At 41.5% G+C, this 14,485-nt stretch overlaps 2 protein-coding genes across 2 annotated transcripts; both read left to right on the top strand.

Moving 5' to 3' along the window:
* Window positions 1-948: 948 nt before the first annotated feature.
* On the top strand, window positions 949-2,942 carry LOC117526418 (homeobox protein HMX1-like). Its single transcript, XM_034188487.1, has 2 exons — window positions 949-1,320; window positions 2,305-2,942. The coding sequence occupies exons 1-2, from the start codon at window positions 1,041-1,043 to the stop codon at window positions 2,850-2,852; spliced, it is 828 nt and encodes a 275-aa protein (XP_034044378.1). The 5' UTR covers window positions 949-1,040; the 3' UTR covers window positions 2,853-2,942.
* A 5,608-nt stretch (window positions 2,943-8,550) lies between these two features.
* Window positions 8,551-9,480, top strand: LOC117526675 (homeobox protein HMX2-like). Its single transcript, XM_034188727.1, has 2 exons — window positions 8,551-8,773; window positions 8,915-9,480. The coding sequence occupies exons 1-2, from the start codon at window positions 8,551-8,553 to the stop codon at window positions 9,478-9,480; spliced, it is 789 nt and encodes a 262-aa protein (XP_034044618.1).
* Window positions 9,481-14,485: the final 5,005 nt, after the last annotated feature.

Here is a 14,485-nt window from a genome sequence, read left to right as displayed (position 1 = left end):
TATATATATATATATATATATATATATATGCACACACATATTTTTATTTCATTGCAACTTTACAAAGAAACTGTAGAACAGGTAGCTCATAAAAAAACAACTTATTTCAGTTAACTTGATTGAAATATGTATATTATCCCCACATAATCAGAATGTGTCCAACTAACATTTGTTTATAGTCACTAAAAAGGAAACATTATTTAAATATGTGCATCAGTTACACATGATCAGAATGTCTCCAAATATTTTTTTTTTTATTTTGACAACAGATGTTTAAATCATGTAAATCCAACAGACTTTTTTCAATACACTCAAAAAAATGACTCATTGAATAAACTCAATTCAATTATGTGCAGAATTTCCATGTAATAAATATATGTAGCCCCAACTCAAATAAAGTGCATCCATGCCAGGTAATTTAATTTCATTTAGTTGGGACTACATATATTTATTACATGGAAATCCAATCTAATGAGTCAGTTTTTGGAGTATACAGAGGAAAATTATGTTAGCTGGACACAATCTTGTGTGGGATCAATGTACAAATTTATCACATAAAAATAAACGAATATTTATTTATGTATGTTGCCATGAAAGCTAAATTAAGAGTGTGTGATATAGTCCGACTCGATAAAGAATACGGAGGTCTGCGCTGGATTTATGGAACAATAATTGACCCAAATAGGGAGTCCCGTCCACGCGCACAGGGTCTCTCCTACCTGTCTCTGCGTGTCCCCGAGGGGACGTCACTGCTGCACGTAAACTCACGCCGGATGACGCAGTCAGTCCTTTCCGTGGAAAAGCCCCATTTGCTTTGCGCTCGTCCAATCGCTGGATGGCTTCGACTCGTCAAGCGTTTGACGTGACGTTCCACTCCACTTCACTGCTTCCATCCAACGCAGGGGACATGCGGGTCCCGTCTCCGGCTCCCGGTTCGAGAGGCGACGCTTGAAATCAGCGCCTGCAGTCTGCGGGTCGCCTTTACGCACAATCAGAACCGTTCAGTTTTGCGTAATTGCGCCCTAGGCTTTTGAGAAATCATGCAGGAGAGGCCGACGTGCAATCAGACGCGCACTTCATCGAGGGCGGCGTCGTTTTTCATCGAAAATCTACTCGGCAGAGGACGGGATGTGCGAGAGCCGGCGTCGGACAACCCGGGGGACGCGGGTTTGGAGACTGTGTCCAACAGTCGACTTGACGCACAGGGCGGAAACATCAGCAGCACAGCCCGGTCAGCGTGCAGGGACTTACCGTTACCGTGGTACCGCAGGGGACCTGTCCTCAACTTTAGGGGTTTGAAAATGTCACACGCAGACTGCAGTGAGTATGACGCTGACTGACGACAGTTTGTTCTCAGCATATTTTCTATCTGCAGATAGAAAAAAAAAAAAATCGGCAGAACGCATGGTCAGTAACTCTTTCTGTATCAGTCAAAAAAGAAGATCCCTGACAAATCTAGATTTGATAATTTTAGATTTTTGCAAATTGTCATTTTATTTCTAATTAGTAATGGAGAATTTGCGCCGCTGCGTCCGAGGTTTTCGCGTTCGTCTGGCACATCACATGCGGCTTTTCGCTTCATTAAATAAAACAATCTAGACCAGATTGCTCTCGCCGTCCCCGTTTTTCACTCAATATTTCCTAAACGCGATCGTGTCCATTTTTAGAAGTTGTCTTTTCCATGACATCACTATAAATGCAAACTGACTAGGCGATTTTTCTTCGTTTCCTCGTTCGATCCGTAACCGATTCTGAAAGTTACATGTGGATTAGACGTACAACTGTCCAAAGTAGACCCACGGCAGGTGAGTAGCGCGTCAGAATAATAACAACAACAACAACAACAATAATAATAATTTAAAAATGGTTTTACGCAGAGTTTAATGTGTGCGTAATGAGTTCGCCATGTGCCTGGCGTGCCCACGGAGTCAAAACAAAGTGCCCTTTACATTTGAAATGTCCTCATATAAAATGCCAATAACGCCGTGCTCAAGTTCAACGTCCAAACCAGCAATAAAATTGAATAAATTGTATATTTTCACTTTTTAAATAACGTCCCTATATTGTGCGAACCAAAACAAAATTGCGCAGCATTAACCCGGAGCACATCAAATGTCTAGCCAAGAATCAACTTCACAACACCCAAAGTCGTGCACTATGAATCCTGCTTCAAACCCTCCGCGCCCTGAAAACAAGTTAAAAAAAAAAACTTAATTAAAATATATTTAAATGGAACTCGAACATATTTTAGAGCTGTGATTAGTCTGATTTGTTGGTCACAGTTTGTATTTTTTCCTCTTTCAGGTCCCAGTCATCGTGTAAGTCCAGAAGATCCGTGTTCCAGAGGTTCCCCCGCGGTATCCGAGCCGATGACGGAGGGCAGCGACGAAACCGACGGCAAGACGGACGACAACGAGGACGCGCACATCAGTTTCGACGCGCAGTCTGACCAGAGTCCCACGCGCAAGAAGAAGACCCGGACCGTGTTCAGCCGCACTCAGGTGTTCCAGCTGGAGTCAACCTTCGACGTGAAACGGTACCTGAGCAGCTCGGAGAGGGCGGGGCTGGCTGCGTCCCTCCAGCTGACGGAGACGCAGGTCAAAATCTGGTTCCAGAACCGGAGGAATAAGTGGAAACGACAGCTGGCGGCGGACCTGGAGGCCGCACATGTTCCGAGCCCGGCTCAACGGATTGTCCGGGTTCCGATACTGTATCACGAAGGCCCCACATCCATGTTGGGCTTCAGCCTGAGCGGACACCAAGTGGGTTTCCCAAACTCCATCAGTTACCCCCTCTCCTCCTTTGCGCACTCCATGAGCATTTTGCGGTCGCAGATGACGGGCCTGGTGTGAAGACTGTTTCAGATCAACACAAACTGTTTCAAAAACATGACACCGAGTCGTGCAATAACCCAGTGACGCAAGAACCTTTAACCCAGTCCAAAGACCTCAAGGGACACCGTGATGATAGTTCATCACCAAACATCATCTTTTGAGATGTCAAACAGGGGCCGAGGCTCTTCCTGGGCTGTGTGACTGCGCACCTGCAAACTTTTTCAAGACACCTTTTCCAGCTTTGTCACTTTTCACGTCATGGGAACAATAAATTAAAACAAACAAACAAACAAACAAAAAACACTCGTTTGTCTGTTTCTCTGATTTCAGCACTGGAGTCAAAAAGTTTAGATTCCTTTCAAAAGTGCAAAGAATTAAAATTCCATCTTTTATGCAGAAATACGATGACCTATTCATTGAATAAATTAGGAATTTAGATCTTTAGACATTAAAATTTCTAAAATGATGCCTTTTAAACTCAGTGACAAATCTCTACAAAATGTTAAAAGCAAATAATAGCATGTATGGGTTTGAGAACTCTGGAGTATAACAACAAAACCATTACTTTTTACAGCCAGTATTATTTATTTGAATTAAGTCAGGGGGATGGTCACAGCAACATGTCGGACTTCTTTGCCACCAATCATCAGAAAATATAAACAGTGTGGTGCTGCGTGCTGCACATAAAGCTGTCTGGAGTTGGTGAGGGAAGCCACCAAGACCCCAGATGACTGAAGGTGTTCAAGGCTTCTGTGGCTGTGATCAGAGAAACTGTGCATTGTGCAACTTTTGTACATTATATCACCAGTTTCACAAGTTCATGATGGAGTGGAGGATTTTCTGTAAAAGATGTGGAATTTCAGCAGAGATTTCACCTGTTTTCCTGTAACTCCACTCCACCATGTTCTAACTGGTGAAGCAAGACACAAAATTGCACTATGCTTAATTTCTCCAGTCCCAGCCAGAAGCCCATGATGACTCCCCCAGAGTTGTCATTGATGTCTTGGTGGCTTCCCTCACTAGTCTCCTTCTTGCAGTCGCTTCGTTTTCGTGAACTGCCTATTCAACACTGATTTGCTGTACAGCATCATACTGTTTGTATTTCATATGAAGTCCAAGACCTATTCAGTGACTTGGAAATGTTCATGTATTCATCCCATGACTCGTCCAAAGAAACCTGACTGTGAAAGTGATGGTTTAGTTGCGTTATAATAAAGAGTGTCCATACTTAGGAATTACATTATTTTGGCTTAGTTTTTTTTTTATTTCATGTTGGAGAGAACTGTTTTCATGGTGATCTTAAATAGCTTCATTTTCAAAATGGTAAAAGGATTGCATTTATATAGTGTTTTTAAATCTGAATCAGAAGTTGAAAGCACTTTACAATGATGTTTCATATTCAACCATTCACACAGACACACCAATGTCAGGTTCCTGCCATGCAAGACATTTACTACACACCAGGAGCAATATGGGGATTAAGGACCTTGCCCAAGGGTCCTCACTGAATTTGCAGTCAGGCTGAGGTTTGAACTGAAGATCCTCTGGTCTCGAGCCCGACGCTTAACCACAAGACCATCACCAAAATGTTAATGTGGAAAAATCTGTATTCAGTAACTAAAAAAAAAGTGATAGAAAATAGCAATGTTTAAAGGCCCAAAGGTGTGCAAAATTTTTCCATTCCACTCATTTTTTGTAATTATCTCCATCATTTATAAAAATAATTTAGGATTTTTTTCCCCCCACTGCATCTATACTTTGGTTGATCAGGCTGCATAAAATGAGGAAACACGTTGACATCACACTCTAAAATTCAGCCAAAAATGGAATGATAAACTGAATTTTTAAAAGGATGTTTTCAAATTTTGGAGAAGTTTTTTTTTAAAGCATAAAATTAAAACGGGGGGGGGGGGGGGGGGGCTGAAGATAGATACAAGTTTGTGAATTTGAGATATTTTTATAACATTACACAAAACATATATTTCATGTTTTTGATATGAATACAGATATGTAACAGCACTGACACAATTAATAAATAAAAAATTGTAACACACAAACAGACCATCTTAAAGCCTCACATTTTCATGCTTTGTATTTTAAATCTCACTAGATAAATAAAAAACATGACTTAGATTGCAATGTACGGCAAGACCACAAGAATACTGTCAACATGAATATAAAAAAATATATATTTTATCTGTACTGTAAAAAAAAAAAAGCACATAAACAAAGCTGGTCAAACCAAAATAAAAATGTAAAATTTTAATGTAAGCAACCACAAAAAATTCACATTAGGTTTCTTCATATATATATATATATATATATATATATATATATATATATATATATATATACACAACCCCTGGCAAAAATTATGGAATCACTGGCCTCGGATGATGTCATTCAGTTGTTTAATTTTGTAGAAAAAAAAGCAGATCACAGACATGACACAAAACTAAAGTCATTTAAATGGCAACTTTCTGGCTTTAAGAAACACTATAAGAATTCAAGAAAAAAAGATTGTGACAGTCAGTAACGGTTACTTTTTTAGACCAAGCAGAGGAAAAAAATATAGAATCACTCAATTCTGAGGAATAAATTATGGAATCACCCTGTAAATTTTCATCCCCCAAACTAACACCTGCATCAAATCAGATCTGCTCGTTGACATTGACCCTATGTGTCTTTTTGCAAGGAATGTTTTCACAGTTTTTGCTCTATGGCAAGATGCATTATCATCTTGAAAAATGATTTCATCATCCCCAAACATCCTTTCAATTGTCCAAAATATCAACGTAAACTGTGCATTTATTGATGATGTAATGACAGCCATCTCCCCAGTGCCTTTACCTGACATGCAGCCCCATATCATCAATGACTGTGGAAATGTACATGTTCTCTTCAGGCAGTCACCTTTATAAATCTCATTGGAACGGCACCAAACAAAAGTTCCAGCATCATCACCTTGCCCAATGCAAATTCGAGATTCATCACTGAGTATGACTTTCATCCAGTCATCCACAGTCCATGATTGCTTTTCCTTAGCCCATTGTAAACTTGTTATTTTCTGTTTAGGTGTTAATGATGGCTTTCGTTTAGCTTTTCTGTATGTAAATCCCATTTCCTTTAGGCAGTTTCTTACAGTTCGGTCACAGACATTGACTCCAGTTTCCTCCCATTCATTCCTCATTTGTTTTGTTGTGCATTTTTCGATTTTTGAGACATATTGCTTTAAGTTTTCTGTCTTGACGCTTTGATGTCTTCCTTGGTCTACCAGTATGTTTGCCTTTAACAACCTTCCCATGTTGTTTGTATTTGGTCCAGAGTTTAGACACAGCTGACTGTGAACAACCAACATCTTTTGCAACATTGCGTGATGATTTACCCTCTTTTAAGAGTTTGATAATCCTCTCCTTTGTTTCAATTGACATCTCTCATGTTGGAGCCATGATTCATGTCAGTCCACTTGGTGCAACAGCTCTCCAAGGTGTGTTCACTCCTTTTTAGATGCAGACTAACGAGCAGATCTGATATGATGCAGGTGTTAGTTTTGGGGATGAAAATTTACAGGGTGATTCCATAATTTTTTTCCTCTGCTTGGTCTAAAAAAGTAACCGTTACTGACTGCCACAATCTTTTTTTCTTGATTTCTTATAGTGTTTCTTAAAGCCAGAAAGTTGCCATTTGAAATTACTTTAGTTTTGTGTCATGTCTGTGATCTGCTTTTTTTCTACAAAATTAAACAACTGAATGAACATCCTCCGAGGCCGGTGATTCCATAATTTTGCCAGGGGTTGTATATATATATATATATATATATATATAATTTAGTTAATTGCCACTTTTTTAAAGTTTGGAGCCCTATGTGATCATTTATTGACTTCAATCACACAACTGTATCTTCCAAACTTCATCATTTGGTGCAAATAGTCAGGCAACTGGAGGTCTGGGGGCCAAACACAGCCCTAACTTTTCATAAATCAGGCCCACAGAAAAATTCCACTTAGACTAAATTAAAAATTAAAATTTTTCAGTTATTTTAGTAGTGACCATCAGCACAAAACATGCAACCATGAAGAGGTTTTTAACCATGTTGATGTGTTTGTCACAGAGATTACTCAATTTCCAGACTAGTTCTGATGAAACTTGATGCAGGTGTGACGTATGGGGCAAGAAAAAAAAAAACAGTTTAATTTAATTTACATATAAACACCAAATCACAATACAAGTCACCCCAAGACCTATGTTAATGCATAGACTAAAAAAAACAAAACAAAATCCTACCTTTGTACATCTACGTGGGAGGAGCAGAGACTGAAGTTTAGGAGTTGGTTGTATTTGTGTCATTTGATCAGACACACGAGCAGCCAGAGCAAAACCCTCCATGGAGTAATAATGATCCATCGAGCGTGGTCAGAATTATGATTTTCTGCTTCATCAGATTTTTGTGATGTCATAAGGTGAGAATGACTGAGATAAAAGGAAGATTCAGATCAGCACCAAGATCTCAAATTTTCTTCACTGTTTGTGAACTGTGTCAGTGACAATGAGACCGTATCAAAGAAGATTTTTTAAAGCAGATTCGAAAAGTGTTCACTGAATGATTGGTGGCTTATTAATTAATGTAATTACTACAGTAATTACCAAGTTGAGTGAAAATCAGCACCTCCAAATCCGAGGCCATGGTTCTTGACCGGAAAAAAGGTGCTTTGCCCTCTTCAGGTCGGTGGAGTGTCCTTGCCTCAAGTGGAGGAGTTTAAGTATCTCGGGGTCTTGTTCACGAGTGAGGGACAGATGGAGCGTGAGATCGATAGACGGATCGGTGCAGCATCTGCAGTGATGCGGTCGCTGTATCGGACCGTCATGGTGAAGAGAGAGCTGAGTAGGGGGGCAAAGCTCTCGATTTACCGATCGATCTACGTTCCGATCCTCACCTGTGGTCATGAGATTTGGCTCATGACCGAAAGAACGAGATTGCGAGTACAAGCGGCCGAGATGAGTTTCCTCCGCAGGGTGGCTGGGTGCTCCCTTAGAGATAGGGTGAGGAGCTCGGTCAGTCGGGAGGAGCTCGGAGTCGAGCCGCTGCTCATCTACATCGAAAGGAGTCAGTTGAGGTGGCTCAGGCATCTTTTCCGGATGCCCCTTGGAAGCCTCGCTGGAGAGGTGTTCTGGGCACGTCCCACTGGGAGTTGGCCCCGGGGAAGACCCAGGACACGCTGGAGGGACTACATCTCTCGGTTGGGCTTGGGAACGCCTTGGGGTTCCCTGGAGGAGCTGAAGGAGGTGTGTGTGGATCGGGAGGTCCGCGACCCGACTCCGGATAAAGTGGAAGAAAATGGATGGATGGATGGATGGAGTTGGAGTTTCAGATGTGACGTCACAGGTGGCCTGGGTGATTTTTTTTTTTTTTTTAAAGAAAACAGGACTATTCAAAGATCATCCCGGTTTTCAGGAACCCTCAAAGCGCTGCGGCCCTCGAGGATGAGGAGAGAGTGGGGGTGAATGGAGGAGCCGTCTCCTCCCATACCCTGCGCCGTCATGGCTGCAATCCCACGCTCCTTTTAACCAATCAGTGACGAGAAAACGCGCTCCATCCGGAGTGCGCAGACGAACTCCACTCAGTGGCTGCTACTATGGTGCGCGAAGCATCAGCGCGTTAGAGATTACGGTTCGGATTTAACGACGCGTGCCGGCAGCGGAGGACCACTCGGAGAATATGAACAAAGCGGACGGACCATGTCGACCCGCCGCCTCTCTGACGTTCACCATTGACAGCATCCTCAACCTGAAGACGAGCGGGCGGCGCTGTGACAAGCTGTCACCACGCGGGGAGCGCACGGTGACGCTGCCGCAAGCCGTGCGTAAAGACGCCATCCAGAGTCAGCACGCGGCCCAGAAGGGACGGGACCCGGAGTCGGACAGCAGGCTTCATGAAACCGGTAAGAGTTGTGGTGATTGGTAGCTGCCCCTCATGCGCCGTTACGCACAGTGGTGACGTGAGGAGGTGACAGTTTTGGGGCAGCTCGCAGCTCACACGTAAACACATCGTGTGGTTAATCATGACCGAATTGTGCCCGCAGACTTGATCACCGACTGCAGCGGATCTGAATCCGCCGGAGACCCGACGAAGGCGACGGAGGTGCGCTTCGAGAGCGGGGACAGCAGCTGCGACGACAGCAGCTCCACCACCGCGACGCGCGTGGCCACGCACAAAGGGAGCAGCAGCCCCTCCAAGAAAAACAAAGTGATTACCAAAAAGAAAACGCGCACGATTTTCTCCAAGAGACAGATCTTCCAGCTGGAGTCTACCTTCGACATGAAGCGCTACCTGAGCAGCGCAGAGCGCGCGTGCCTGGCCAGCTCCCTGCAGCTGACCGAGACTCAGGTCAAAATCTGGTTTCAGAACCGCAGGAATAAATTGAAACGGCAGATCTCCACCGAAATGGACGGACCCGTTACAGAGTTCCCCGAAGCCGGGAAAGCCGTGGTGGTGGGCCAACTTCCGGCCCTGTACAAAGAGAACAACCTGCTGGGGCGATGCCTGCTGCCCATGCCTCTGCCCGTCGTTTACCCAGGAAGCACCGCGCCTTACCTCTGCTTCTCCAACGCCAGCAAGTACTTCAGCGTGTACGACGCGGACGTATGATGGATTTAGCCGATCCACCTCCCACAATAGACACTTTTTGGCGGCTTGATGCCACGTGTGACGCAGTTTAAGGTGTTTGTCAGGCCGCGGCCTTACTGATCAGGAAGTCTGCAAGTAGGAGGAGTAGTTACATATCACACAGCTGCAAGCAAAAGACTGGGCAACCCTGGGAAAAATAAAGAAATGTCGCATTTCCCCCCTTTAAAAATTCGGTTCAAGGAAATTAAAAATATATATTTAGTTTTAAAATAAATGCGTTTATTATCTAAATTAAATACCAGTATGAAACACACAACACACACACGTTTGCAGCCAGTTGGCTTTAAGCGGAGCTACAACAAAATCATGTACAATTTGAAAATTTTAATCATTTCAATAAGTGTGGCACTTAAAAAAATTCGGATCATGATGTAGATATTCGTTTATGTTGTTTTTTTTTTCCTCCAATGTGATTTCAGTGCCACAGAAAATTACATTTTCCCAGGTTTACTCGCACTTTTACATACAGCTATAATTATAAGATGATTCTGGATTATTTATTTTTTTATTTCGTATAAAACTACACACAAACACTTTTTTTTTTTTTTTTTTTTGGAACAGCAGACTGCGTTAATCCTCGCCTGCGGAGGCCCGAACACGGCATCAATGCCACATTTTATTGTTTACATTACTTTTTAACATTTTGCAGACTAAGCCACCAAAGAATTACTCGCTTTTGCATGCATCTTCATGTATCATAAATTTTTAATTACTGAAATTATATATGTATTAAATGAATGTAATTAACATTTTTATTCTCTTTCACGCATGTCTATTTTTTTTCTGAGTATCATACTATTCCTTTGCCTAAAGGGTCATTACACCTTTACTAAACTGTAATTAAAACGTTAAAAAAAATTTCTAGAATTGATTCAGTATTTTCAGATCAATACTTAGGTCACTAAAGGCTGATTATTGGAGTAATGGTGACATGCAGCAAGTTTATTGATGCAAAGAGGGGGGAAAAAAAATCACTGCAAATTTTAATGAGGTCGTGAGCGAAGATGACAGTGTTTGTAAGTGCTGAACATTATAAATTACAGGGGAAAAAAGAGAGTAACAAAAAACCAAATCAAAACAAAAATCATTGGTCTCTTTAGGGTAAAACTGGGATAAGACCCTGACTTTTATTCTTTTCTACATATGCTATCACACACACACACACACAACACACACACACACACACACACACACACACACACCACACACACACACACACACCACACACACCACACACACACACACACACACACACACATATAAACACACACAAAAACACACACACTGTATGGGTCTTTACAATTGATTAAAAAGAAAAAAAATACACGCATAAACAGACTTTTGTCTGATTAAATGTACCAGTGTTGAATGTTAAGATTCATAGGAGTTTTGTTGCAAATATTAAGATCAATTTTTTGTTTTGTTTTAATAATGACATTCTGTTCATTGTCAGGTTTGCTGATGATCATTAAAAATGACAAAACTGTTCTGTTAGTTATGTGGCACAAAGTCAGAGATCAAACTTTATGGTCTTTAATTCAGGCGGATCACAAACATAAAATTTAGAAATGCACAACTCCCATAAATTACATACCAGAATAACCCCAGCTGCCCTTTGTTTTTAAAAAAGGGAAAGTTTTTAATTTTCAGTTTCTTGATGATGAATCAAATTTTTTGCATGATTTGTAAAATGTGCATCCCAGCAGTCACAAGGCATGAGGTGGGGCTCACCTGGACAGAACACCAGTCTGTCGCAGGGTCACCTACAGACAATTTAAAGTTTCAGTCCACCTAACCTGCATGTCTTTGGATGTGGGAGGAAGCCGGAGCACCCGGAGGAAACCCACGCAAACACAGGGAGCGACTCCACACAGAAAGACCACAGGTGGGAATCGATCCCATGAGCTTCTTGCTGTGAGGCAACAGTGCCAACCACTAAGTCACTGTGCTGCCTGGATAGAAGAACTAATTTTGGGATTTGTAAATTAATTTGGTTAGACCTTTGTAAAACCAAAAAATGAGGAAAATTCGTGTTTTTTTTTGTTTTTTTTTTTTAAACATACTTAAATTAGAACATATATTACTGAATTGGGGCCAGCACAGTGGATTAGTGGTTAGCACTGTGCCTCACAGTAAGAAGGCTTGTGGAACTGATTTCCCACCTGTGTCCTTTCTGTGTGGAGTTTGCATGTTCTCCCCGTGTTTGTGTGGGTTTCCTCCGGGTGCTCCGGCTTCCTCCCACATCCAAAAACATGCAGGTTAGGTGGACTGGAAACTTTAAATTGTCCATAGGTGTGAATGTGTGTTGTCTCTATGTGACCCTGCAACAGACTGGTGTCCTGTCCAGGGTGAACCCCACCCACTCATGCCTGTGACTGCTGGGACAGGCTCCAACCCCCTGTGACCTTTTATTTGGAGTAAGCGGTTGACAGTGAGTGAATGAATACTGAATTGTTGCAGTTTTTCTTAAATTTAATCAGCAAAACTGATCATTCTAAATTATCTCATGCTGTTGCAACACACTGAAACATTAAAACAAAGTTCTGATTTTACAGAATGTTATAATTGAGTTTATACTCGTATGTACCTCCAGTTATATAGTTATTGCAGAAAGACATTTTTTGTTAAACTAAATTCACACTGTGATCAAGATAGAAAATTTCCTTTTCTAATGATAAAGGGAACTTGAACTTGGACAGTTAAGTTGATGCAACATAATGCAAAAGCTCAAATAAGACATGAAAATTCCACGTGAGAAGATCAAAGTCAACTGACTAGTGTTGCCATTTGACCTTCAGTACATTCGGTCTTAATCCTGAAGAACAAACAGGCCTCACAATGCAGAAGAAGGATGAAAATCATCCATATAATAGACATGAATGAAGCAGATTTTCTCTTTTCTTGGGACATGGTCCAACTCTTATCCCACTGGCCTTAAATCACTCAGCCTATAATGGTTAAAAGCAAAATAGAGTCTGAATACAGGAAATGTTTATTTGTCCAAAATTGATTCATTATGGAAACACAGCAGCTGGGAATTGTAAAATCAAACAAATAAATGCAGAATTGTTATTTGTGGTGTTGCAGAAGAATGAGCAACTCACAGCAACTCAGTATGCGAAATCCCAGGTGGTTCTAGGAAGACATGTTGTGGCCATATGGTGCTAAATGTTGTGAAGCTGAGAGTGTAATTATTGAAGATATGAACTGAAGATCACAGACTGTGGTTTGGACCTATGGCCTGCAGAATGAGTGATTTTTTATTAAATTATTTTTAGATGGAAAATTGATTACGATAATGAACTATAATATTGAAAAAAATATGGTAGGCCTGGAGTGCAAAACACAATAAAGGAAACAACAACAGCAACATCTCACAAGACATAAAACAGTGTGTGTGCACGTGTGTCTGTGTGTGAGAGAGTAAAGAATAAAATCTCCACTTTCATTGTTAGCATTTTTTTCCTCATTAAACTCTGCCGGGTTTTCAGCCTCAGTGGGTAAAACAGGTTCTGACTGAACATCACACACATAAAACTCTTTTATGGAATAATCAGAATTACTGTTCAGGAAAAATAACATTCCCACAGGGTGTTGGATCCTTCAGCCAGGTTTCAGGATTCTGTCTGTACATTTTCAGTGGCGGCACCAGAGGTTTTTTTTTTGGTGGGGTCATACAAACTGGTGTGGAGAAATTACTGGACATAAAAGGAAAAATAGCAATTGTTGATTTAAAAAAAATTATCATTACTCTTGTGAATCTACACAAATAAAAACTTAGTGAAAATTACAGGCAGAACAATACCAAAACACAGTCAAGATGGCAGCTGCTCTCCTGTAGGTGGCGCTGCACTCCTTCAGTTTCTGAACATTGTACCATCGTCATCCTGTTTGTCAGTTTCATCAAGTTCTGGTGCAATCTAACCCTCAAGTGAGCAGTATGGACCTAATCAATCAATCAATCAATCAATCAATCCATCAATCAAGTAAAAACCACTGAGATGGGGATAAATACCATCTCAGGGGGCGCTGTAGGGTCAGTCAGAATGCTGGTGAGAAACAAAACTGAACACCTGTAACTGAAACAACCACTCTTCATCTTCTGGTGTCATGAAGCTGCTGAAATAATTAAAACCACCCTCGTTAATATTCACTCGTCACAGTCCAAAGTTGCAGCCGAGGGTCACAAACTGTTTGTACTCTCACACCTCCTTGTAGAGGAAGGATGTTGTTCTTTGCCACCATCTGCTGCTGTAGTGCTCTGCTGTTAAACTGGAATAACTGGTGCCCCAAGGCAAGAAGGCTGGTTATTTTAGGGGTTTAATTCACAAGCAAGTTAAAGCAACATGGTTAGTGTGCTTGGTTTCAGTGTGGAAGGTTCTCAGTTCAAACCCCACCCCTGACACTTTTCTCCATGTAATGTGGAGTTGCGTCAGGATGGGCATTTGGTGTAAAACTCCTGCCAAATCAGCATGCAGAGCTACCTTGGATCTGCTGTGGCGACCACGAGTGAAAACAAGGGAGCAGCCGAAGGAACTTAACTATTAACAAGCAAGTTGATGATGAACGCTGAGATGAACACGACAGCAATAAGATGAAAGCTGCTCCAGACGGCTAAGATAAAAAAAATAAAAAAAAATAATAATAAGTAAAGCTCTCAATTTACCAGAAGATTTGTGTTCCAACCCTCACTTGTGGTCATGATTGATGAACAGAGGCCAACAGAATGAGATCTGGAAAACAAGTGTAAGGAGATGAAGCCATCTTGGATTCCTCCTGGATGCCTCATTCTAGAGGTATCCTGAGTGGACCCACAACCCATCTGGCCTGGCGATGCTGGTCACATTAGCAAAAAAATGAGGCGACAAACAGTGGGCATTTGTCACTTGATGGGCGTTCCCGGGGAGTGACCATCTTGCAGTTACTTGGCATTAATGTGCACAATGTTTAACGATAGATTATAAAG

This window comes from Thalassophryne amazonica, chromosome 15 (genome assembly GCF_902500255.1).
Source record: "Thalassophryne amazonica chromosome 15, fThaAma1.1, whole genome shotgun sequence".
Taxonomy (NCBI): Eukaryota; Metazoa; Chordata; class Actinopteri; order Batrachoidiformes; family Batrachoididae; genus Thalassophryne; species Thalassophryne amazonica.
Note: the sequence above shows the minus strand (reverse complement) of the source record. Positions and strands in the feature narration are given on the sequence as shown.